This window comes from Protopterus annectens, chromosome 16.part0 (genome assembly GCF_019279795.1).
Source record: "Protopterus annectens isolate FY-2018-M chromosome 16.part0, PAN1.0, whole genome shotgun sequence".
NCBI classification, from domain to species: domain Eukaryota; kingdom Metazoa; phylum Chordata; order Ceratodontiformes; family Protopteridae; genus Protopterus; species Protopterus annectens.
In genome coordinates this window covers 207,741,903-207,768,350 of record NC_056750.1, presented here as the reverse complement: position 1 = coordinate 207,768,350, position 26,448 = coordinate 207,741,903, and the positions used below count along the sequence as shown (strand labels likewise).

At 42.4% G+C, this 26,448-nt stretch overlaps 1 protein-coding gene across 1 annotated transcript in view; it reads right to left on the bottom strand.

Moving 5' to 3' along the window:
- DCAF11 (DDB1 and CUL4 associated factor 11) overlaps positions 1 to 26,448 on the bottom strand; it is a gene marked incomplete in the record, with an annotated part of 1,824,350 nt that overhangs the window by 115,605 nt on the left and 1,682,297 nt on the right. Inside the window, 1 exon segment of the mRNA XM_044057850.1 lies at positions 12,525 to 12,631. Within this exon segment, the coding sequence (XP_043913785.1) occupies positions 12,525 to 12,631 (107 nt within the window).

Genomic DNA, 26,448 nt, shown 5'->3' with positions numbered 1-26,448 from the left:
TGTTTTTTTTTCTGTGTAACCTTCTCACTCTTAGTTTGTTAATTGAGGTATTTTGCAGTCACCCTAATGGTAATGGACATCAACTGGGTATAAACAACCCTGTGTTTCTTATGCTTAGTCAAACACTCTAAAAGAAATAAGTCATGGGCATTCAGAATCACCATATAGCTGAAACACTGTTCATTCATAAGGATTGATACATGTGCCTGTGATACAAGCGGTTTGAGAGGTCACTCAGTGGAAGTTCTAGCTTGGCTGAAGTTTTCATTTAGACATTGCATAACAATGAAAAAAAGAAACAGTAGAAGAATATCAATGACATCTCTCAGAAAACGTTACCTAAAATATATAGTATAGATGACTATTTTTTTGTTTTTTTTCTTTTTAGTAATAACAGCAGCAGCAACAAGAAAAGAAGCACAAGGGTAAGACCGGACTCCCATCAGAAAATGTCAGCAAGCTGAGCTACCTCACACAAAAATTCAAACACTCTCAGTAGGCTCACAAATTGCTGCAGACACAGAGAAAAACTGTCCCAAAACAAAGAGAACTATAAGTAATCACTAAAACAATTAGAATTCAGAAGGCAGAATATAAGGCAAAAGCACTTATCTAATGGAGCTTCATTAGCATGCATCTGACCCTGGAAGCGGCAAACAGCAGCCAAGGATTTTTTACCTCAACAGGACATTATAGGAGTGGAGGTAGTGATTTAGAGCTGTAGATTCTGAGACACTGACCTCAGATTTTACCGGATCCAATAAAATACAAGTTGAGATGGACGGAAAAGAGATCAGATCAGACATTTTTAAGCTTGGCTTCATAAGAGAAGTTAGAGAAACCCCAAATATTTATAGTGTATTTGTTTTGGACATAATACATTTTTTGTATGAAATGTTCCTTCATGGGGAGCAGTAAATTTTAAATGAGACCATATCTAGGTTCCCTACTGAAATATTGTCATCCCCACACACCCCCAAACTTATAAGGCATCTCAGACTTAGTATCAGCAAGTCTCTTCTTTCAGGTATTCAGTCTCTGTGCTTCACTTCAGGACTCACTCTAGAGGGTCCTGACTTTGCAAATGATTACCCCATATAATACTTATGTATAGTGAACTCATTAATGATGTTAACGCCCCTTTGAAACTTAGGATCATAGGAGGTTACTAGGCTATAGGCCCTGAGGCCCTTATAAGCCTAGCCAAATAGCCCATGTTTAGACAAATCAGCACACAATGCTCCTGTCCAGCAGGGACATGGGTGGAATCCCAGGGGTATATTTTCTGTTTCCCCATCCAGCTAACCACGTTGGGCTTAAAAAGGTGGAAAGAGGTACTCTGCTTGACATGGAGAGGGAGTCGATTCCATAGATAAGGGAGTCTCTGGGACACAAATCTGTCCCGCCAAGTCTTGATGTCACAGACCAGGTTGAGGCTGCGGATACGGGTTACTCGAGTGGAGCTTGACTTGCGGATATGCAGCAGTCCCATCAAGGTGGGGTCCATGATTCCCTTGTATGCCAGACAGAGGTCACCTCTGAGGAGTCTGTATGAAACTGAGTAGAGGTATAGGGCTTTTAGCCCTTTTGTGTACGACAGATGTTTGAGGCCCTGGATTCTCCTGGTGAGGAACCTCTGTGGTCTCTCCAGCTGCTGCATGTGCTTTGCGACGTACATGCCGAAAGATGCGTTGTACTCAATAATGGGCCTTATAAGGAACAAATACAGGGATGTTATGATCTCCTTGTCCCTGGATGAGATACCCTTACTTATGAGGTAGGCCATGTAAGAAGGCTTTCCGTACCATGGAAGCAACATGGTGGTCAAAAGTCAGTCTATCAACCTGGTTGCGCAAATCCCTCACGACTGATTGAGTGCTTAGGACTTTGTTATTAATGGCATAATTTGTGGGGATGTCACTCTTCCCAAAGGAGATGATGATGCATTTTTTGGCATTCAGCTTGAAGCCATGTTTCTAGCACCAGTCATTTGTCTGAGTGAGACCCTCTTGGAGTAAGTCCACATCACTAGGGGAATTTATGACAGCACCCAGCTTAGTCATCTGCAAACTTGGTCAGCCATAGCCCACTGGTTTCGGCCTGCACCTCAGAAAAGTATATCCCAAATAACCGAAGCCCCAAGACTGAACCCTGGGGTATGCCGTTTGTTACGGTCTACTGCTTGAAGGGGCTTCCCCTATCTTGATTACATGAGTTCTATCAGTGAGCCAGTTTACTACCCATCTGGCAACATATGGACTGACGCCTAGTTGAGAGAATTTATCTATTACACCAGAGTGGGGAATAGTGTCAAAGGCTTTGGCCAGGTCAAGGTAGGTGGTGTGCACTGCCTTCCCCTTGTCCATGGCTTTGGTGACTGTCTCAAAGAAGTCGACTAAATTTAGCAGACATGACCTCCCCTTGATGTAGCCAAACTGTGTGGGATCAAATGTTTGGAGTTTACCAATGTCCTTGTTAATGAGGTCTGTGATAATGTGTTCCACGGCCTTGCAGATCAGTCTAGTTAGGGCTGATGGGTCTATAATTTCCCGGATCGGTAGAGGCTCCACCTTTGTGTAAAGGGATGACAGTGGATGTTCCCCACTCAGCTGGGATGAAGCCAGTACTCAAGCTTTGGTTGAATAGGATGCCTAATGGTACATCAAGTTCCTGCCTGAGTTCACATAGGATGCAGCCTGGGATGTTTTTGGGTCCCAAGGTGGCTGTATTTTTTGCCTTTGAGAGAGCAGTGATGACCTGTTTCATAGATATAAGGGGAAGGGGGCAGGTACTGGGGATGTCCTGATTTACTGATGGGGGGACAGAGGGGTAAAGTTTTCTCTGAATCTGTCAGCCAGCAAGTTTGCTATTTCTATGGAATTTGTATATGTGGTGTCCTTGACCACCAGTTCTGAACAGATCCGAGTGCTTCCTTTGAGGTTACGGACATATGTGAAGAAAGCCTTTTTATTGTCTCTAGTAGATGTGGCCAATTTGGACTCGAAGTTTGCTTTGGAGGATTTCTCTAGTGCTCTTATTTGCTTGCTCAGGCTAAGGAGACATTGCTTCCAATTGGGCACCTTCTCCTTCTTGGTCTTGGACAGCAATTTTTTCTTTTTGTTAGAAAGTTTATTTATTGCAGATGTCCACCAGACAGGTTTACACTTCCTTCTGGAGGATGACTTACTCCTGTTGAGTATTCCTGACTCCATGCATCTATATAAATGCTTATATAGTTCTTTGGTGTAGTTTTGGATATTGGTGCCAGTTCCTACAAAGGGGGAGGGGGCTGTCAAGCTGTTTATACCATCCCTTAGGAGGCTGTAATCAGCTTTGGAGAAGTTTTTATGTCTGATCCTAGCTAGAGGGAGGTTGGGGAAGATGGTGAACTCGAAAGTGACCACTTTGTGGTTGGATCTTACCACGGAAGATGATACTATAGGGATGTTGCAGTGTTTACTCATGATGTTGGTTAATACCAAGTCCAAGATATTATCACCCCTTGTGGGAGTATCGACAAGCTGTTCCAAGGCATTTGCATCGAAAAAATCAAGGAATGTCTGGACATTAGTGTTCTGGCATGAGTAGTTCTTCCAGTCTATGTTTGGGAAGTTAAAGTCACCCAGGATTAGGTAAAGGGTTGAGTCTTGATAAATTCTAACAGGTCTAAATAGGCGGACTGGCCATCCTGAGTCAGATTTGGGGGCCGGTAGCTAGCTATGATTTCAATAGGGGTCTTGTCACTGGTTAACTGCACCTGGAGTGTCTCCTGTGCACCATACTGTTTGACCAGCCTGGATGTGTGTATGTCTTTAATGAATAGTGAAACTCCACCTCCTTTGGCTTTAATGCCCATGGTTTGGGGTCTGAATGTATAATAAGATGAGCAACCAGGTAAGGCTGGGGTGCTCCCCACAACCTTGAACCAGATCTCCATGACTGCAGAGATGCCAGCATTCTCCAGGGGTAGGAATGTTTGCAATGAGTGAAGTTTCATGTTTAGACTCCTAGCATTTAGCAGCATTACCTTTAATTTGTGTTTTGTTGAAATTTTTATGTTGATAGTTTTAACCTTTTCAATTTTCCTAAAAAAGGCACTATAGGGGAGGCAAGAGCCTTTGCCAGAAGCCTAGGTGAGACAGATGCAGGCCATCTCTGGCAAAGCATTGTGGTCTGTTGCTCATATCTTCCCAGGCTGTCAGGTACTGGATCCCCCTGGAATGACACCAGAAAAGTACAGTTGTGTACACTTACCATAAATGTAGATGTTCAAGTGTATTCATTGATGGAGTCATCACCTGTGGGTTATCCCTGCTGTGGTAGCCCTCGGCCGGTCCGAATACCAGAGTCAATGTTTTTCTGCTTCAGCTGCTGTCGCTTGTAGATTGACGTTACATTGTCAGTGCTATAAAGCAAGGCAGCTGACACCATTACATCACTTTTTCTTGCCCTAACCAGTCAGAGGCCCAAGGAAATATACTAAAGTGGTCCCAGTGGCTAAAAGCCACCATAAGAAGCTTATGTCTCCCTAAGGAAAGAGGATATAAGGGGGAGGGGGGACCCAGGACTGCAACAGTGAATACACTTGAACATCTACATTTATGGTAAGTGTACGTAACTGTACTATGTTCTTCGTGTTTCACTGTTACAGTCATCAACTGTGAGAGAATTCCCAAAGTTGAGGAGAGGGGAGGAAGGATTAGAGACCTTGGCATGGGTAAGCATGCCCTGCAGAACTACAGAGGCAAACCCTGCCCTAGCCTTAGAGAAAAGAGGTAGGTGGTAATGCTTTATAAAGTATGGACAGAGGTCCAGGTGGCAGCTTCCAAGATGTCTCTGGTGGGAACTCCTCTGAGGAATGCTGTGGAAGTGATAGCTGCCCTAGTGAAATGGGTACGAATAGACTTAGGGGGTGGTTTCCCATGTAATCTGTAGCAGAAATGGGTACAGTGTGATATCCATTTGGAAATGGTTTGTTTGGAAATGGGCTTCCCCTCTGCCCCTGGAGCAAAGCTGACAAGAAGTCAGTTTGTTTTCCTGAAGGGTTTAGTACGGTCCAGGTAGTATCTGAGCTGTCTGTGCACTTCTAGTGAGTGCAGAATTCTTTCCCCCTTGTTTTGAGGGTTAAGGAAGAACGTGGGTAGATTTATGGCCTGGTTGAGAGTCACATTAGATACCACCTTGGGCATAAAGGAGGGACTAGTCCTCAGGGAGACCCTGTCTGTATAGAAAATGATGAAGGGCTCAATGGCCATCAGTGCCTGAAGTTCTGGAACCCTTCTGGCTGAGGTGATAGGTAGTAGGAAATCAGTCTTCCAAGAGAGATATTTCAGCATCAGGTTCAAAGGGTGGTAAGATTAGTTTTTCCAAAACATAATTCAGGTCCCAGGGTGGCATGGGTGGCCTTCTGGGAGGTCTGATATTAGAAGCCCCTCTGAGAAATTGTTGAATCAAAGAATGTGAGAACAAGGGCTGGTCTGTATCGAAGTGGGCTGAAATGGCTGAGGTGTGGATTTTAATAGAAGAGAAGGACAGGCCACTATTGAGCAACTCCACTAGATAGTACAGGATAAGAGAGATGGAAGGTTGTGATGAACTGCCCCTCTGGACTGGCTCCAGGAACAGAATCTTTTCCATTTCCCTGCGTGAGATTTTCTGGTGCTGGGCCTTCTAGCCTCTGTGATAATTTGCTTAACAGGGGCCCCTTGTTTACCTTTAGAGTATTAGCCATGCTGACAGTTTGAGAGTCTGCAAGTCTGGGTGCAGCATCCCCCCCCCCCACCTGAGTCAAGAGGTCTGAGGTCAGGGGAAGCTGCCTGCGAGGCTGTGATGTCAGGCTGCACAGTAAGGGGTACCAATGCTGTCTGGGCCAGTCTAGAGCAATGAGGATGGCCTTTGGTCTCTCCTCCCTTATCTTGATCAGTACCTTGGGAATAAGAGGCAGAGGAGGGAATGCATATACAAAGAGGGAGTTCCAGGGGAAGGTCAAGGCATCCACCTTCCACAATAGGTGGTGATACTCCCTGGTACAGACTTTTTTTAGCTGGTGGTTGAGGCGCGAAGCAAAGAGATCCACCTCCGGAGTTCCCCACACCTGAGTGACTTGCAAGAAGATTTTTCTGTCGAGCTGCCATTCGTGGGGGTCCAGTAAGTTTCTGCTTAAGTGGTCTACCAGGGTGTTGTTGATCCCTGATAGGTATTGGGCTATTAGGTGTAATCCCATGGAGGAGGCTGTCAGACAAAGGTTCATGGCTAGCCTGCACAGAGGGTAAGATTGGGTCCCTCCCCATTTGTTGATGTACCACATTACTGTGGTGTTGTCTGTTTTGATAAGGAGAACCCCTGGCTTGAGATGGGGTTTGAAAGATGTCGGAGCCTTTTGTACTGCCATCATTTCCTTCTGGTTGATATGTAAGGGAAGGTGCTGGGCATCCCAAAGACCTTGGATGCACCTGCCTGCTAGGTGAGCGCCTCAAGCAATGTCTGAGGCGTCGGTGGTGATGGTCTGCCCGGTAGGGCGGAGCATGAAGGGAAGACCCTTGTTCTTGGCAGAGGCCCCTGCTCACCAGAGAAACTTGTCCCTTAAACAGGGGATCAGAGGGGCAGAGGTCTCTAGAGGCTGAGTGCGCTGACAACAAAGGTTCTTTAGATACCACTGAAAATTTCTCATGTGAAGCCTGGCCAGAGGAATTAGAAGGATGCAAGATGCCATGTACCCCAAGGCTTGCAGGAACTTTCTCGCCATGAGGTGACTTCTGGAAGCCAGCTGTGTAAAGTAGAGAGGCAGGAAGGTCTGCTTTTCTGAGGATAGGAAGGCCATTTGGGATGCTGTGTCTAGCAGTGCTGCCAAGAAAATGATCCTCCTGGAGGGTGTTTGCTTTGACTTCTTCTCATTGATGGTGAACCCTATGGAAATTAGGAGGGTTCTGACAAAGAGGAGGTCCTGGAGCAGCTTTTCTTTGCACTCTGCCTGAATGATGCAGTCATCCAGATAAGGGTAAATCTGTACAATTCTCTGTCTGCAAAATGCGATGGCCAGGGCTAACCATTTGGCGAATACCCTGGTAGCAGTAGATAAGCCAAAGGGTAGTCAGCCTGCTCTCAAGCGCAGGAATTTCCTGCAGGATTCCCTTATGGGCATGTGGAGGTAGGCATCTTTTAGGTCTAGGGTCAATAACCAGGCATTTATTTGTCAGCATAGGCAGCAGCTGCTGCAAAGTTAGCATTTTGAATTTGGAGACCACCAGGGAGGTGTTCAGAATGGATAGATCCAGGATGGGGTCCCAAGTGACCTCTTTTCTGGGGACAAGTAATGGTCTGGAATAAAAGCCTTTGCCTGTTTGATCTCTGGGCAAAGTTTCTACTGCCCTCTGGGATATGAGAGTTTGGATTTGTTTCAATGCCTGTGCCCAGTGACTTGGAGGCAAGTCTGGGTACCTTCTTGGACTTGGGAGTCCGCTGAAAGAGAATTTGTATCCCTGAAAAATTATCTTAAGACCCATTGGTCATTGGTTAAAGAGAGACAATTTTCTTTGCAGAGGGAGAGCCTTCCTCTTAGCTTTTGGCGAGAGGAAGGAGGGCAGAGCGGGAAGAAGGAGTCACTGAGAGTTTTTGCCATAGAAGGATGGCTTAGAACTCCCTGCCTTTGCGGCAGAAGTGGTCCACTGTTTGGTTCTCTGCTGTCCCTGGGATAGGGGCCTGGCCGGTCTGTCCCTGTGGGTACGGGGCTTACCTTGCCGTCTGCTAGGTGCAGGAAAGGAAAAGTGCTTAGAGGGAAATTTTCTTCTGAACCTAGGAGGTTGAACCTGAAAGAAATCTTTTACTGTTTGCATAGCTTTTGCTTTGTCTTCCATATTGTTAAGCACCTCTTCTGCTTTTACTCCAAACAAACAGTCCTTATCCAAGGGTGCATCAATTAATTTAGACTTGACATGATCAGGAAGAGGCTGTTCCTTCAACCATGCATGTCTCCTAATGACAGATCCAGACACTGTTGCCCTGCTTGAGGCTTCTAGGGCATTATATCCACAGTGCAACGAGTGTCTGGCCACTTGACAAGTAGAGTGCAGTAAATCTGCTAATTCTTTTGAATTGGCACAGTCAGGAAAGGTAAAAATCTACTGCTTTAATAGTTCCAAAGTGTGCTGTTGATATTTTAACATACGGAACTGACAGTTGAGTGCTCTGATAGCTAAGCTGCAGTGGGGTATACTTTTTTACCCCATCTGTCCAGAGATCTGGAATCCTTGTCAGAAGGAATAGGATTCTTTGCAGAGCTAGCCTTTGCTCCTTTAGGTCCCTGTGTAATGACCTCCATGTCTGCAGCAGGATTTCTGTACAAGTATTTGTGAGAATCCGGTACTCTTTAAATACCTGTCAGGTTTACTGGGAGCTGGTGGGAGAGTGTTAGGGGTTAAGCTGGATTCATGGAAAACATCATCCACCACTTCTAAGATAGGGGGGATGGGCAGGGGTCTGTGCTGGAGCAGGTCTAGAAACTCTCAGTCTTTTCTTAGCCTGACGGAAGTCCTGAGATTTCCAGTGGAAATGTTCCCTGAAGGTGTGAAGTGTTTCCCCAAAGGAAAGATCTTCTGGTGGGGAGGCAGAAGGAATGGATTCCTCTACATCTGAATCCTCATAAGCAGTCAGAGGTTGTTATTCCTCTTCAAAATCTGAATAATCAGATTCCTCAGAATCCTGCTATGTCATTATTTCAGGAGAAGAGTGTCTTTTCCTTTTAGAAGTTATGGCCTAACTACCCCTGATAAGTGAAATAAGATCCTCTGCCATCTTAAGCATTTGGGCTTGGGGTGGTGGAGCAGGAGTAATATGGTGGCGAGAGGTATCCATCGGTGTGATAGAAATGGTAGTCGGATGAGAAGACGTGTTTTTTTTTTTTCTAGAATTGATAGTGCAAAAGGCCTCCTTGGAAGCCGGTGCCTGCGTCATTGCTCTGGACCTAACCGAGGCAGAGACAACCAAAGGCTCGCAGGACAAAGAAGACTTCTGTGGCATACAGGACTCTGAAAGGGTCTCAGTAGAGGCCTGTGCAGATATCGTATTGGGCATCAGGGGCTGCAAAAGTGCCTCACTGAATTCCGGTGAACTGACAACCTGCTTAGTGGTAGCATCATCGGAAGGCTTAGCCTCGTGTGGTCTGTCTCTATCTTTATCTCTGTGTTTTTAAAGGAATGTCTATGGATTGTTGGCTGACTGATGCCATTTCGGAATGTGAAGACGGAAGACAAAAATACCTGTCTACAATAAGAGCTCTACGACAGATGGTTCTCGCATTAAAGAGGGCACAGAACCGGCAATGGGGGATGTCGTGGTCTGGGCCTAAACAAGTGACACAGTATGAATGGAAGTCTCAGTGTAGGATCTGCTTTCCACAGGCGAGACAATTGTTAACTTTTTCAGACATCGGTTTGTGAAAGAAAAAAAGATCCTCAACGAGGTAATTAGCTTTAGACGTTTTCAGCTGTAATTCGAGCTCTGGTAATGACCGACCAGCACACTTGTGAACTGCTTCTGCTATGAGCGCCACGGCAAGAAAGACTGGTGTAATGGCGTCGGCTGCCTTGCTTTACAGCACTGCCGACCTGACGTCAATCTACAAGTGACAGCAGCTGACGCAGAAAAACACTAACTCTGGTATTCGGGCTGGCTGAGGGCTACCACAGCAGGGATAACTCACAGGTGATGACTGCAACAATGAAACACACAGAACATCTAAGCCAGTTGTTAAAATCAATCATTTTCCATTTGTATTGGGGTATCATTCTGGATGACGGCAGAATGCTGCTTAAGGCTAGGGACATACCTGCCTGGGACACAATCAGCGAGCTCAATCATGTATCTCTTCATACAGTCCAGAGAGGTACGTCTCAAGTCATTCATGCCAACATGGACTATGACAGAGTCATAACAGCACCTGTTGTTGAGAGTCCTGAGTGTGTGTGTGATATGGCAGATTCTGGCACCTGACAGACAACTGACCATGACTTTCTCCTTATCCAACCTGGTGAGAAGCACATCTGTGTCTCACAATGGAGTCTCCTATGACTAATATGTTGGGTTTATGGTGAATCTTTAGTGGTTGTGAGGCACAGATGTGTGGATTATGCATGGTATGTGGTATGCAGGGCTGTGGAGATTGCGTGTGTTTTTGCCTCGGAGGTCTCCTTTGGGTATATTTATGTGGACGACCTCCGCATATGCAGGTGTGGGTGGTGTTTGAGATGTAGTGATTGTACTGACAACCTTTTCATTGCCACATATACTGGCTGGAGGGGGAGAGAGCTTGTACTCTAGGTTCCTAATGTAACTGCATCTCTCACAGATTGTGTTCCTACGTGATGGTAGTAGATGGTTGTCTGTGTACAAGAGGCAGTTGCTACACTGTCTCAGGATGCCCTTATCAACCAGACTGGGAGGAGAAACTATAGGAAACTGTCCATCCATATTTGTCATAATCTGAGGGGAAAAAGGCCAGGGAGAGCTAAGAGGTGGACCTAAAGCTCAAGTGCTTAAACCAAAACTAAGAGCTTAGAATAACACTTAACAATTTAGACAGACTATAAACAAGCAGTAATAAATGCAACAGAAAAGCCACAGTTGAACACTTTAGAGAACAGGTAGCAAGCAAGTAGTGGGAAAAAGCAAAGCAAGATGAAGTAACAGTAGCAGAAAGAAACACAAATTAGAAAAATATAAGCAGCTGAATAAAGTGTCTTTTTTTTTTTTTTCCAAAAAAAGTCTCATCATACTACAGGTTTTTCCACTTAATCAATGTAGAAATGAAAACATAATTTTGACTCACTCAGGCTCTGTACTCTGGTTTGACCGTTGTACCATATTTCATTTTAGGAATGACTGTCAATACTGAAAGTACAGTTAGACCTCCTTACAAATTTTATTAGAGTTTTTACCTATGGTATTTCCTGTTAATGAGACAGATGCATCACGTTATAGCCATGCTAACAAAAATAACTATTATTTCTACGCAATTTATACTTAGCTGATGCAGAAACAAATGTTATTTTTCACAAAAGTCAAGAAAAAGCAAATGGCAGTCATCCAAACTAGCAGTAGGCATGTAAGTTGTGTGTGCATGTGCAAACACATGTTTATCCTGAGATGGGCTGGTGCCCCATCCAGGATTAATTTCTCTACCTTTAACCCAACTGAGCGTCAGGGGAGTCTATAGCTCATTTACATCCCTGAAGTGTAATAACCAAGTAACCAGAAAATGAGTGAAAACGAACTGCCGAGTCTGCTCCATCTCCATCTCAGGAAAAGGGAAACTTCCCTGCTGCTTAGCCTATTTCCTCCTGGCTCTGGCATCTAGCTGATTTCTTTCCAAAGGTACTACAACCTCTTGCAAAAGGGAAGGACATTTTAAGTGAAAAAGTGCACCATAACCCGCTCCTAAGATGGTGTCTGAAAGCTGGTACACACCTTGCTTTATGCCTTTTGTGAGACCTTGCCAATATAAGGTAACTTTCAAGAAGTACGACTTTGAGTAGCAAAATCTTTTTACATATGAAATACTTTGATATGTTTCTCTCCAGTACAGACTTCATTGTTAACTCATGTCATTAACTGATAAGTTAAATGATCCATTGTGGACCCTCTTCAGCCACAAAAAGCCCACGGTCAGGTATGAATGAAACTGTACACAGCTAACTGATTTGGAGTGCCCCAGATGATGCCAAATACTCACAAAGAACATACTGAATTAGGACTCGGGTGTCATTTAATACTAAAAGGAAAGTATGCACTATAAAACAGTGTGTACTGCCAGGGATGTACGGGTTAGCCCACCATGTCAGGTGGAAACCTGTAGACACACTGTAGGTAATGACACAGAGGGAAAAGTACAAGGATTCTATGAAACATACCTGCCTTTATTCTTACTATGTAACACCCCCATTATTCACCTTTACTCAACACATGGAAGTACTACAATACTCTCCTGAGACAGTTATAAAAAGAATTACAACACACATGGCATTGTGTCAATAGCGTACACCTTACTGAACAAACTCAAGTGGCAGAAAGCTCCGTTTAGTCAATGCAGACTCAGACACTCAATTGCATCCTTACAGTTTTGGAAAACATACATTTTTTAAATAATGCTGGACTACATACCAGGGATTCAGAGCTGTAAAGTGTCTGAATTAACTTGTCTGTTACACTTCTTGGTGCATGGAGAGGGGGGGGTCTGCATGTCAGTTCAAACTTCTGACCACATTAAAGTAGCATGTGTAAAAGAAAGTTCACTTTCAAGATGATAGTGGTATTACATAGACAGGCATTCACAAAATACTGGAAATGAATGAAAACAATGGAAACAGACAATTCAAATAAAACACACAGCTACTTCATGTTTCAAATTAATCATGCTGTTGCATATTTTGGCCCAGTGTTAAGATTTCTGTTTATCTAGGACTCTTACAAGTTGGTGAAATGTCTACACAAGCTTACATTTACCATACTTCAGAAATATAAAGTTTGCTTACCGAACTACTAACAATTTTTTCTTCATATGGATGCCAGCTCACATCACGTACACAAGCTTCGTGGTTTGAAAGTTTCTTAACAATCTTACCAGTCAATACATCATAAACTGTAAGGCAAAGATAAATTTATCAATTTTCTGAAAAGAAATGAAAGTGGAACTATACCTTAAATGCAGATATTGTCTACAGTGTTTACCCATCTGCCCATTTCTTTCTCTGTTGAAGATAATACTAGGCAACCTACTTACTTTTCCTCTTCAGAATTACCTAGTGCATGTCTAAGGCATCCCTGACTTTGACCACTAATGTCTTCGAACATCTATCGATCCACTATATATCTTCTGAAAGGTTATCAATTACATATGCATGTTTATGAATATAACTAGCTATGCTTACAAAATGTACATACAACTAATACTGATAATTATATACAGATATATATGTTTACAGTATAGCTGTGTGAAATGCTGACAAGTTCATCTTTGAGTAGAGCCATTTCAAGAGTAACTTTCTTTTCTGCAAAGGCTGACGTTGGCCATGTACTACCAAAGCTATTACTCAGATGGCACAGGGGTCTACTGAATAAATAGCACTGGCATGCAATCTTCAGTTTTTCAAGACTAAAATGTTCCTCATTAAGGGGTACACGCAAGCTCATAGGTGGTGATTATGCTACTGGATCAAGAGCCACTTTAAACCTAGCCAAGTTTACCCCAAATTTACCGAAGTATTGCTGAAATGTGTCAATACCCCAAAGGAGTTTTATGAGTTATGAGACAGGCTTATACACATCAAGTATTCATAGGTAGCCCATCCACAGGGGACACGGGTGCCAAACCAGGGGTAAATTTGTGATTCTCCATCTGATGGTCCAAGTTGCATTTGAATATGGTTGGGAAACCTGGGCTAGAGCAGGGGGTAATCTTTGAGACACATACCTGTCCCTTAAACATGTCCTGTTTACGTTGCAGATGAGGTTTAGGTAAAGAGAACAGGTATTTCTGATGCAATTTTTTTGTGCATATGCAACAAATCCATCAGTGTGGGATCAGAGTATGTTCTGTAGGTTAACCACAGATCACCAAGCAGCAATTTGTAGGAGAACAAGTACAGGGGTAGGGCTTTGAGATAGTCCATATAGGACTTGTTTGCTCTCTGTATTCTTTTTGTGAGGAACCTCTGTGGTCTCTCAAGTTGTTTCAAGTGTATGGTCAGGTACAAACTGAAGAGTGCATTGCTGGACACTGGAACAATGACCTCCTTGAACCTACATGCCATGCCTTTACTTGCAAGTTGTTCAATGTAAAATGATTTTTCCTCATCACAGGAGACATGTGGTGGTCAAAGGTCAAGTTACTATCAACGTGGGTTCCCAGACCCCTGACTATGATGTCTACTTTTTGGGGTGTATTATCAATGTAGTAATTTCCAGGGATGACAGTCTTTCCAAATGGTATTTAATCTGAGTACACCTAAAGCTATTTAAAAGACTGAGTAAAGTCTGAAGAAGCTCAGTTGAATTAAAGTGAGTGAAAGCGCTAAAGCTGCCATCTTGTGATTGGATTTATTGCCTCCTGGTTTTGGTGTTTTCTTTTTATTTTGTTACTACTAAGAACACTTATTCAAACACTCCCCAACCATAACAGGGGAAAGGACAGCACATAGTGTTACTACTACAAGTGAACTCTATAGTCAAATATATCCATTGTTACAGTGAGTATCTTACGCAACTGTACTACCTTACTTTAGGGAACGTCCTTGTAACAGTAACTCATACAAACTGTATAGAAAACCAAGGAGTATAAAGGTGGGTATTCCTTGGAGGTGGACAGCTACAGGATCCCCTGAAGCACAGTTGTGCTAAATTATAAGTTATGTACTCAACATAACTAGGCATCTGTGTTCTTCATTTTCATTCTTCCTCAGCAGATGAGCTTGAATTCGACCCTCTGATCCGACTCGGCCCCATACTTTAGACTTTGGATCCAACTCTCTAGCTCCTCCCTCTACCCATAATGCCCTTGTCCATCCCCAATACCTCAGATCGAGTATGTTGCTATAAAGACCCTATAACTAGATAGAAACAGAGACAGCTGAAAGAAAAGGGCTCAAACTTAGAACTATAAATTCCAATAACAATCCAACAGGTTCTTCCAGAAGATTTAAGGATGAGGGATGGATGGGAGGGAAACTGAGGAAGAATGAAAATGGACAACAACACAAATGCCTAGTTATGGGGAGTACAAACCTTATCTGATGTTGTCCTTTTCATTCTTCCTGAACACATGGGACAGAATCCCCAGCTACGCTGACCTTGGGTGGCCCTCATGGAAGGATACTCCAAAGTACTGCTGAGCCAATGCCAGTTATACTTCTGGACATTAGATCCAATTTGTAATGAGTAACAAAGGTATGTGTGTTGGACAATGTGGCTGCTTCTCAAATCTCATCAACAGATTTCTTGACCAAAAAGTAGATGAAGTAGCCATGGATCGAGTTGAGTGAGCTGTGGGTGGTTCAGGTAGGTAAATGTCTTGTGGAGAATAGATCCAAGAAAAGCTACACTAACTTTAGAAACTGGATAACCCAATCTTTTTGGAGAGAATGAAACAAATAGCTAGCTGATCTGATTTTTTTGGAATTGTTTTGTCCTGTGTGGATAAAAACGTGACTGTCTGTGTACATCTAGAAGATGAAGCATGTCGTCGTCTTTATTTGAAAAATTAAGACCAGTAAGTGAACGGATAGGTTAATGTTAGATTCAGAAGCCACCATAGGTAAACAGGAAGGGTTAGTTCTTAAAAAAAGTCCGTCTTTATGGCAGACAATGTAGGGAGTCTTGGATGAAAGGGCCAAGAGTTCAGAAATTCTTCTTGCAGAAGTAATTACTAAGAAGACTGTTTTCCATGAAAGAAATTTCAGGTCATGTTTTGCTGAAGGTTCAAAAGCTTTTTGAGTTAGGCTTTGTAGCACAACTGTCAGATCTCAGGGAGGTGATGGATCCTTTATTGGAGGTCTGAGGAGAAAGATGCCTTTAAGAAAAGCTTTATGCAACTTGGAACAGGCCAAGGAATAATGTCTTTCTCCTACATGAAAATTGGGTCTATGTTTAATCATCAAAGGTTATGTTCACTGAACCTCTGATGATCACACACAAAACAGATAATGTCTATTAATCGAACGCTCAGTCCAGTAATTGTGTGAGACGGGGAAACTAACTAGTTAGCTAACATTTCCCTATCCCACACACCGCACAATTTCAAACCCACCAAGGTGGGGAATTGTGCCCACCACAACCCCCCAACTATATATACCAACTCCAAGATCACACTACAGTGGGGAAAAGGGCATGAAAGTAGTTGGCCAACATCAGGAAACTTGCCCTTTTCCCCACTGTACTGTGATCTTGGAGTTGGTGTACATAGACATCCTGCTCTCTCTTAACAGAAACTACTTTACAAGAAGGGTCAATAGCCTGACCCAGTAAAGTACTCTTGTCTAAAGAAATTTGATACAGGTTCAGTTTTCTGTCCTTTTCTTTTTCTTTTTTTAAAGGAAATATGGGGCCAACAACATACCTTTCAACCTGGAAACATCAAAAATCTGGACAAGGCCCATGAAAAATAGTTACAAATCTGTACACTGATTAACATAAAATTTGCATACATACTTACGTAACCTCACCCACTCCAATGGAATTGAGGAATATCAACTTTGAAACGCAAACTGAAGAACAGACAACCAAAATATGGCACCAGGGTCCCCCTGCAGCCATTTCAATCTCCCATTACCTGGCTATTCCACCCCATTTACCATAAACACTAATGTGTGCATACTGCTTTACTTCTACAATGATTATTTGGATTTTATTTTTACATTTTATAGCACAATGCACAAAACACTAATAGACATCTGCTAAACAAAGCAATACTGTCTCACAATGAAAACAGACTTGGCATTAAAACTTCTCTGCCCTTGAAACTCACATTCAATGAACCAGCATTGAAACCACACCACATCCAAAGAAAATGCATCTTGTCAGTGGTGGATAAATATAACCTTTGGGCTGTTTCCAAATCACTGGCCCCTTGCACACAAACAAGAAACATACATGTGTTCTTTGATACACCTTCCTGACTTTATTAAATTATATTCCTTGTATAATACAGCACACTTGTTAGCATTTTAAATTTATTGTTTGAACATTTTTCCAGTAGGCAATGAAACAAAATGTATGATGAACCAACAGCCCAATTCAGATCATTTCCATCATAAAAGTTTACTTCCACACCCACACAATATATATATATATATATATATATATATATATATATATAAATATATATATATATATAAATAAATATATATATATATATATATATATATATATATATATATATATATATATATATATATATATATATATATATAAAATGACAGTATTGTAAGCCATAGGCATCTTGCACAGCTTCTCGCATTTGTCTATTTCAGTTTTTTTTTTTTTGGGGGGGGGGGGCAAAAGGCCAAAAACAGAGCCATATTTTAAACATTGTTTGCATAATTTTGGAAAGTTGCTAAAATAAAATGTGTTACCACCATGCATTTCACTGTCAAGTTCTGAACCCAGGACCCTGTGCAGTATAGTCAGAGCAACATATCACTACGCAAAATCAGCAGTTTCACGAAAGATAGAAATACTGACACTTAAATAGCTATCATTTAGTGAATTCAGTTCTCACTTCACACCATAGCTCTCAACATCTCAGCACAAAAAACCTGGACAAAGACAATACTAGGGGAATACAGCCCCAAAATAGGGACAAATTTCAAATACTTATAAATTTAGAAAATTGCTAGAATAAAAAGGTTTTGTGTTACCATTTATTTTCTGAAGAATATGAAGTCTAAAATTCAAATGCCTGTCATTATTTAGTTAATTCAATCCTTTAGTGATTTGCCACAAAAATCCTGAAAAAACATAGATTTTATGAGGAACAGATGAAAAATATGGGGCATATATTCACAAGTGGTGGTGGCTAGGGACATTAGGCTCTTTTTACCTTGTACCCAAGGTACAGGGTTTGAGCCCAAGTATCTCAGGCCACCGGGTGTATTAAATAGGGACATTTTTACATATACATATGGGTATCCACAAACAAGCCTCTGTACACTTCATCACACTCTCACCCACACATCTGCATGCATGCCCCAAAACACAGACAGACATATCCAAGCATCCACAAAAAAGTCCCCATACACTTGATCACACTCTCACCACAACATCTGCATGGATCCAACACAACATACACACACATATATACACATCTCCAAGCATCAACAAACAACCCTCATACAGTTGATCACAGTCACACTTGCATGCTTGCTCCAACACAACTCAACACAAAGCACACAAGTACCAATAGCTAAACTTTTCTTAAGTGTAGTCACATTGCAGCTACCACTCCCTTAGGACTGTCAAAAGACAGTGTTCACTTTTTCCTTCTAGAGAAAAAAATTATTTTAGTAGAGTAATGTGCATCCATACACAAACATATACATGGCTCCAATAAACTTACCTGTAGTCAAAAGTATAACCCACTAGTCCAGTAACAGTGAATGCCATTAAAAGACTGTACTCAGTTTCCTACCAGAGAAAATTACTTTGGCACAACAATTCCCTGACCTGCTCTATTGTGTTAATCAGGATCTGCTACCATTTCTGCGGACAGCTGCTCCACCAGAAATGCTGCATTAGCATGCACTTTCTCAGGAAGACTGCTGTCTGCACTACAGCCACTGCTAGGGGTAACAGTAATGGAAAAGAATTCTCTGAAATGAAAAGGCTGACTGCTATGCTGAAATTTTCTTTCTGGGTTAAGGCTTCAGCATCACTGTAAGCTTTTCTGAAGCCAATGACATTTTCTGTAATTTTTTCCCTAATGTTATTGTTCATTTTATTAATTTTGCCTGTTTGTTTTAACAGCCTGACCCCTTTCAATTTTTCTTATTGCACAAATTATTCCATCTTTTATTAATGACTAATACAATTCATCAAAATTGTTGTTTTAGCCTTATTCTTTAGTTGAGCAATATTTGTATATAGTCTTGTTGCCTTTGTAAAGAGTAAATTGCAAATAAACAGAAAATTATGTCTAGGATTATTTTAATTACTAATCTTCTCCCTTACTGCTGCGGCATTATCTTTGTTCTGTAAGAAAATGAAGACAAATACCTTTATGTCTTCCTTACATGCAGAAATGTATCATACTGTACACCTTCAGTATTTTAACTAACCTACTCACAGTGATGAAGAAACTGAATTTCTGTAAACTATGCTTCCAGATGTTCTTCATTCCACATTGCTGCAGTCCTTACTATTGGGTAGTCCGCTATCCAGTCGGCCCGAATACCAAAGTATATGGCTGACGTCGGTCAGGGCGCATTAGACTGACGTCAGTACGTCAGGGTACTAATGCGCATGACCGACGTCATATCCTCCGTCTTTTTTGCCGCATGGTCCGATGCAGAAGCAATTTTGCGAGTGCAGGTTGGCGTTCTGAAAGTTTCTGAAGTCAGAGTTTCAGACCGAATCAAAGTTGGCTAAGTACCCCGTTGGGGATTATTTTGGTTTTTTCTTGCCTCAGTATTTAACCGGATGTCAGAAAAAGTAAATAACTGTATTTCTTGTGGGAAACAGATACCTCATAGGGATTACCATACTTTGTGTATACCTTGTTTAGGGCCTGAGCACGACGTTGTTGGCTGCCGCTCTTGTGCTAGATTTAATAAACGCACTATTAAGAGAAGGTTAGACTGTGCCAGGTTAGTGTTTGGGAAGCGTTGTAACTATAAAATGCCGTCGGATGCTCCGGCCGCTTCGACTAAAAGCGCAAGGACAAAACAGTAAAGCCTAGGGGAAGAACCGACAGTCCCAGGCGTCGGTTCTTTAGAAACTCAGTGGAGCCGGAGGTTTTGCCAGGTGTTTCTTTGGAGTCTCAGGGAGACACTTTACTGTTACAGGATGTTTCCTCTCAGGATGTAGGCCAGGCTGAGGGGGCTTCTCAGGTGGCTGTTCTTCCCTCACTTCCTAAGGTGGTTAGGGCCTCCCCTTCTGTTCCCAAGGCTTCCTTAAGGGGCAGGCCAAGTTTTGCTTCAGTGGGGGTTTCTCCTAGTGCTTCAGGGTCTTTGCCTAAGAAACATATGCTTAAAATGGCAGAAGATTTGATTACTATGATAAGGGGTTCTATGCCCCCTCCTGATAAGAGGCCTAGGGTGGAACCTGAGTTTGAGAGTTTTGAGCAAGCCTCGGAGGCTTCTGAGTCTTCGGCTGAAGACTTGCAGGAGTTCCCTACTTTTTCTGATTCTGATGTGGATGATTCCACTCCTTCAGCTTCTCCTCCTGAGGATTTTTCTTTTTCAGAGACTTTGCATTCCATGAGGGAGCATTTTAAATGGGAAGGCCAAGATTTCTCTGATTCCAGGAAAAGGCTTAGGGAGTTCTTGTTTTTACCCCAGCATAGGCCTTTAGCTATACCTCCTGTTTTGAATGTGGTGGAAGATGTTTTTGCAGAGGCTTCCCTGAATCCTGATTCTTTGCCTCCTGCCCCAGCTAAACCGGATAGGTATTATAGGGTGCCTGAAGCTCATAAGTATCTTTTTAAGAGTCCTAGGGCAGATCCGGAAACTGTCTCTCAGGGGCCTAAAGGTGTAAAGGCCTCAGTTGTTAAAAATCCTGTCCCTCCTGATAAAGAGGCGAGGGCTTTGGATAGATGGGGAAAGAAAGTGTATACTTCTTCCACTTTAGCTATGAGGGCGTTGAATTGTCAGTTTCACATGTTAAAATATCAGAATTATCTTCTTTCACAGTTGAAATCTAAGGTGGATGCTCTGGCGGAAGGTATTGACTGTAAAGAGTTGCAGGATTTAGTTCATGTGTCTGAACAGGTGGGTAAACATTCATTGCAATGTGGTTTTGATGCTGTGCAGGCCTCCTCCAGGGTGGCTGCCACTGGTTCTGTTCTTCGTAGGCACGCCTGGTTGAGAGATCAGATCTTAGCTGAGCATGTTAAGACAAGGATTTTGGATGCTCCTTTACAGTCTGATGTGTTGTTTGGTTCGCCTGTGGAAGCAGTTTTGAAGAAAATGGAGGACAAGGCTAAATCTATGCAAACTGTTAAAGATTTCTTACAGGTGCAGCCTCCGAAATTTAGTAGAAATTGGCCTGCTAAGGGTTGGACTTTTCCTGCTTATGATTCCCAGTCTAGGGGTAGGTCTAGACGTGGTAGAGGCAGAGCTCAGGGTTCTTTTAGGCCTAGGACAGGGAGTTCCCCTGCTCAGACTTCTGGGGAGGGCAGGGGTCAGTCCTTTCGTAAGCAGACCCAATGACCTGCCTTTTCAGCTGCCAGTTCTTTCTCGCCTGGCAGCACCGTTGGGAGGAAGGCTGTCTCTTTTCAAAGAAAATTGGGATTTAATTACCCAAGACAGATGGGTTCTGGATATTATTCACCACGGTTACAGGTTTTATTTCCATACCTTGCCTCCTTTCAAAGGCATGCCAGACATTCCTCCTCTACAAAGACAAGAGGCGCACAAACAAATTTCTCTGTTACTCCAAATAGGGGCCATTCAGCCAGTTCCTGTGCCAGAAAGAGGCCTAGGATTTTATTCTCGCCTGTTCCTAGTACCGAAGAAGGGGAACACGTGGAGACCAATTTTGGATTTATCTATCCTCAACACTTATCTGGACATTCCCAAGTTCAAAATGTTGACGTTACAACAGCTTTTACCTCTACTGGGCAAAGATCATTGGATGGTAACTTTAGATCTCAAGGAAGCTTACCTTCATGTGCCTATAAGATTAAGTTGCAGAAAGTATCTGCGTTTTCGAGCTGGAAGTTCTCATTATCAGTTCTCTGCATTGCCCTTTGGCTTATCTACTGCGCCCAGAGTATTCACAAAGGTTCTGGCTCCAGTGATAGCTTACTTCAGGCTGAAAGGGATTCAAATCTACCCGTACTTGGACGATTGCCTGATTCTGGCTCAAGAAAAGGAAGACCTTCTACAGCATCTGGAATATGTCATAGCAGTGCTAAGATGCCTAGGGTATTCTGTGAACGAAATAAAGTCCAGTCTAGTACCCTCTCAAGACATGTGCTTTCTGGGTGTGAGACTGAATACAGCAGCCCAGATGGCCTTTTTAACCCCGGACAAGCAAAAGAATCTTTCCAGTTACTTCCATCAACTATCTCTTCAGTCCGGGCTGACTGCAAGGACAGTCCTTCAAGCCTTAGGGTTCATGGCATCTTGTATTCTGGTGCTTCCCAATGCCAAACTGCATATGAGGAAGCTACAATGGTATCTCAAAATGTATGGACACAGCACTGCCAGGATTTGGACACTGTCATTCAAATAATACCTTGCATTCAAAAGGAATTTTTGTGGTGGGCTCAGGAATGTCACCTAAACAAGGGACTCTCTGTGACCCGGCCAGAGGCGAGTCAGATTCTAACGACAGATGCCTCAGACATTGCTTGGGGAGCTCATCTAAATGGAAAGTGGATACAAGACAAGTGGCCTGCCAGACTACAGCATCTACATATCAACATGAAAGAGATGTTAGCAGTCCAGTTTGCATTAATGGCTTTCAAGGAATTACTTCTTCCAGGGCAGGTGTTGATTCTAACAGACAACACTACTGTCATGTGGTACATCAACAAACAAGGGGGAACACATTCTTACCCATTGTGCAGGCAAGCAATGATTTTATGGGAGACTGCGCTCAGCTTGCAACTAACTCTTCAGGCAAGGTTTCTGCCGGGAGCACAGAACTCCTTAGCAGATGTGTTAAGCAGACAAATCATGGATCCCCACGAGTGGAAACTGGATCTTCATGTATTTCAAAACTTGACAGTGTCATGGGGAACTCCAGACATAGATCTGTTCGCTTCTCCACTAAACCACCAGCTGCCAAAGTTTTGCACAAAGAGTTTTCATCACACAGCTTGGAAAGTGGATGCTCTCTCTTTCAGTTGGAAAAATCTTCATGTGTATGCGTTTCCACCTCTGCCTCTTCTTCCAAAGGTGCTTCTAAAGGTCAGACAAGACAAGCCAAGGATGATTTTAATAGCTCCAGATTGGCCTCGGCAGCACTGGTACCCATTACTGAGGAGTCTGGTAAGGAAGCCTCCATGGCCTTTACCCTTGATTCCACACCTGTTGTCTCAGAAGGACGGTCATCTGCTCAATGTCAAGCTCCATTCTCTTCATCTAGCAGCCTGGCATATTCTGTTTTGAAAGACAGCAGGTCTCAACTTCCTCAACAAGTTTTAAATGTGATTATGGAAGCCAGGAGACCTAGTACAAGGAAAGTGTACGCAGAAAAATGGAAGAGATTCTTATTTTGGAGTGCAGCAAACAATTTGGAGATTTCTGAGCCAAATTTGGGTGTGGCTCTTCAATATCTTACTGAATTATTGGACAAAGGTTTGTCCTTTTCTTCCATTAAGATTCATGCTGCAGCAATTTCAGCTCATTATGATTGTGACCCACCATTGTTTTCGCATCCTTTGTTCAAACAATTTCTTAGAGGGGCAAAGAACATAAGACCCCCACGTAGAGCTCCTACTCCTGCTTGGGATCTCAATTTTGTGTTGGAGAAACTTACTCTACAACCTTTTGAGCCTGCGGCTACTGCTGAATTGAAATACTTGTCATGGAAGACTGCTTTTTTGTTGGCCATTACTTCTGCAAGAAGGGTTTCTGAGTTGCAGGCCCTTATGGCAGTGGAGCCTTTTTTGATTTTTCATAAGGATAGGGTATCTTTACGTACTAATCCTTCCTTTATGCCTAAGGTGGTTTCTAGTGTGGCTTTAAACCAAACTATTCATTTGCCTACTTTTTATGCAGATCCCCAAAATAAACAGGAAAAGATTTTGCACACTTTAGATGTACACAGGCAATTGCGTTATTATTTGAGCAGGACTAAGGATTTTAGGCAGTCTCACCAGTTGTTTGTTTCTTTTGCTTTGAGCTCGCAGGGCAAGCCTGTGTCAAAACAAACTATTTCTAGGTGGATTGGGAGTTGCATTGCATTTTGTTATTCCCATCATGGCAAGGAGATTCCAGCTGGGATTAGGCCTCATTCCACTAGGGCTACTGCCACTTCAACAGCATTTCTAAGGGGGGTGGCAACAAAGGATATTTTGGAGGCAGCTACTTGGAGTTCAGTACATACTTTCTCCAAGCATTATCACCTTCCTCTCTACTCTAAGTCTAGGGCTGGTTTTGCCACAGCTATTTTGCAAGGCATGTTGTCAGTTCCTGCTTCCTTATAATTTACCAGCCTCCCTTACCTCTGCTTTGGGATTCTACCCAATAGTAAGGACTGCAGCAATGTGGAATGAAGAACATAGTACAGTTTTGTACCTACCATAAATGTAGATGTTCGAGGATCCACATTGCTGCAGTCCAATTTTCCCTCCCTCCTTCCCCTCTGTGTTTAGGGGTGGTTGTGTAGGTGAAGTTATGTTCAGCTAATTTTGTAAATATATTGTACATATTTTTGGTGCAGGTATGTTTTTGGATTTTGGGCCTTATCTTTTCAGGGTCTTCTGACATCTGGGGCAAGAAAAGACTGAGGATATGACGTCGGTCATGCGCATTAGTACCCTGACGTACTGACGTCAGTCTAATGCGCCCTGACCGACATCAGCCATATACTTTGGTATTCGGGCCGACTGGATAGCGGACTACCCAATAGTAAGGACTGCAGCAATGTGGATCCTCGAACATCTACATTTATGGTAGGTACAAAACTGTACTTTTTCTGCTAAATTTCCTTGTAGTGAGAGCAGATTCCTGGTAGTTGGAGTTGTAGTATTTTCCCCAATGAGAATTTTATACTTCTGCATTTACAAACACCTAGCCTGAGATTGAGAGACTTTCTCTCCACTCACATTAATTGCCCAATACAGATTAGTCAATTAGTGCAACAGACAGAATTTCTGATTCACATACAAGATAAATCAGCAATAAGAAATAACCCATTAGTGACTCATTACCATGTCACTGAGTCGAATACTGCTGTCTCAGATCTGAACTCGTTACTGTTCTCAGTCTCAGCCCAGGCATCAAGTTAGCAAAACTAACCCCCCCTCCACATATAAATGTGTGCTCAGCTGCTCACACACATGCACACACACACACTTATGTTCCATGAGTGCAACACACTCTCACTAGATGTCACCCCAAAAGGTGAGCTGGAGCTGCCACCGTCTCCCCTCAAGATGGGGGTCCAACGACTGCCATCCTACTCTGCCAGCTCAAAGACACTCAAACTGCTAGTCATACTCAGGTTATCTGCATCACACTTAGAAGTGATATCCAGCTATACCACACAGATGGCATGTTATCTACAGTTTTCAAATGATAAGCAGAACCTTATTTATAATCTCTTTCTTGTCTCAATTTTAAATGTATTTATTCATTTATTTTGTTTATTTATTTTTTAACTTTAAGGTCAAATGGTGATACCAAACCAAAGGGAAAAAAAAAAAATCTGTGCCAATTGTCAGATGATTTTAATAGATAATTTCTAAAAATAAACATGTCTATCTCCTAAGTTATCCAAGTTTCTTGTAGACAAACTATAATGACCTCTCATATAGGTGTAAGGAAGAATTCTTGTCATACAATTATGCTCTTGCTCATCACTATTGCTGACAAACATAATTCTAGCAAGTTTCATTTCATAAGGTCTTAAGTCAGACTCTTAATAACCTGGAAAATAGGGTTACCATAATAAGATTGCAGGCTATAGCTAAAAATTGTTCAGTCTAAATACTTAAATTATCCATTAAATAGAGCTGAGGTCATCAGGTTATCTGAATAAGGATTAAGGAGGTGTAGCACATCTTTAAACATTCAGGCATCATATCCTGAGTGTGACGTCTGTAATTCTAAAGTCATTTAGAGAATTTTACATGATCAAACATTCTCTAACCTTACACATTAAGCCCAAAAGTAAGCTGCTTGTAAGCTCGTAACTTGGGTAAACTTGGGCAAGCTCGTATTTAATATTTCTTTTTGCCAAGTATTTATTTTCATTTATAAAGAATACATTAAAAAATAAGGGCATTTGTCAGAAAGTAAATGAAGGGAATGCATTTTTGAGAGCAGTTTTTACAAGAAAAGCAAACCCTTTCACACAATAGCCACCTCTGACACTCCTGCTGAAAGAGTTTCACTCCAAGGTTGCACAACATTGGCGTGAAGGGGAAACATTCAGTATAGTAAGTAAAGTAAATATATATTTTTTCGGTAGAGGATTGCCTGTCCACAGAAATAGAATTGTAGTAGAAAAGAAATGTGAAGGGTATAGTTAACCATATGGAAGATAAGCTTCCCATCCCTGAAAATAGCTGGTGATCAGAAAGGCAAGACTGAATACTGAAAGTCTTGACACTTAAATATAAATTGTCACAGACACACACAGACACACACACACACACACTCACACACACACACCCTTTCCATTCCAGCTTGCTCTTACATAAATGAAACATGTTTATTACTTCTCTCCTTGAGTGTAAACTCCTTGCTGACAGTTCGTTCTGATATCTCTGCAGGACTTCCCGCTCACAAGTGCAGTCAACAGGCAGAAGAAATAAATGTTCTGTTCTTGAGCTATGTTAATGAAACTGTTGCCTTCCTGATGTTCTGTTCCTGAGCTAAGTTAAGGAAACTGTTGCCTTCCTGGGGGAGTTAGAACCGTTTTGCTCCTGCTCGCAGATCATTTGAACAGCCAGCCCACGTGAGCCCTTGAGCTCAATTCCGACAGGCTGGTAGCCTCGACGGAGATGAAGTCGTCATGCACGTGATGACGTCAGCTCAAAACTGCGAAAATACAAACAAAGCTGGGAGAAAT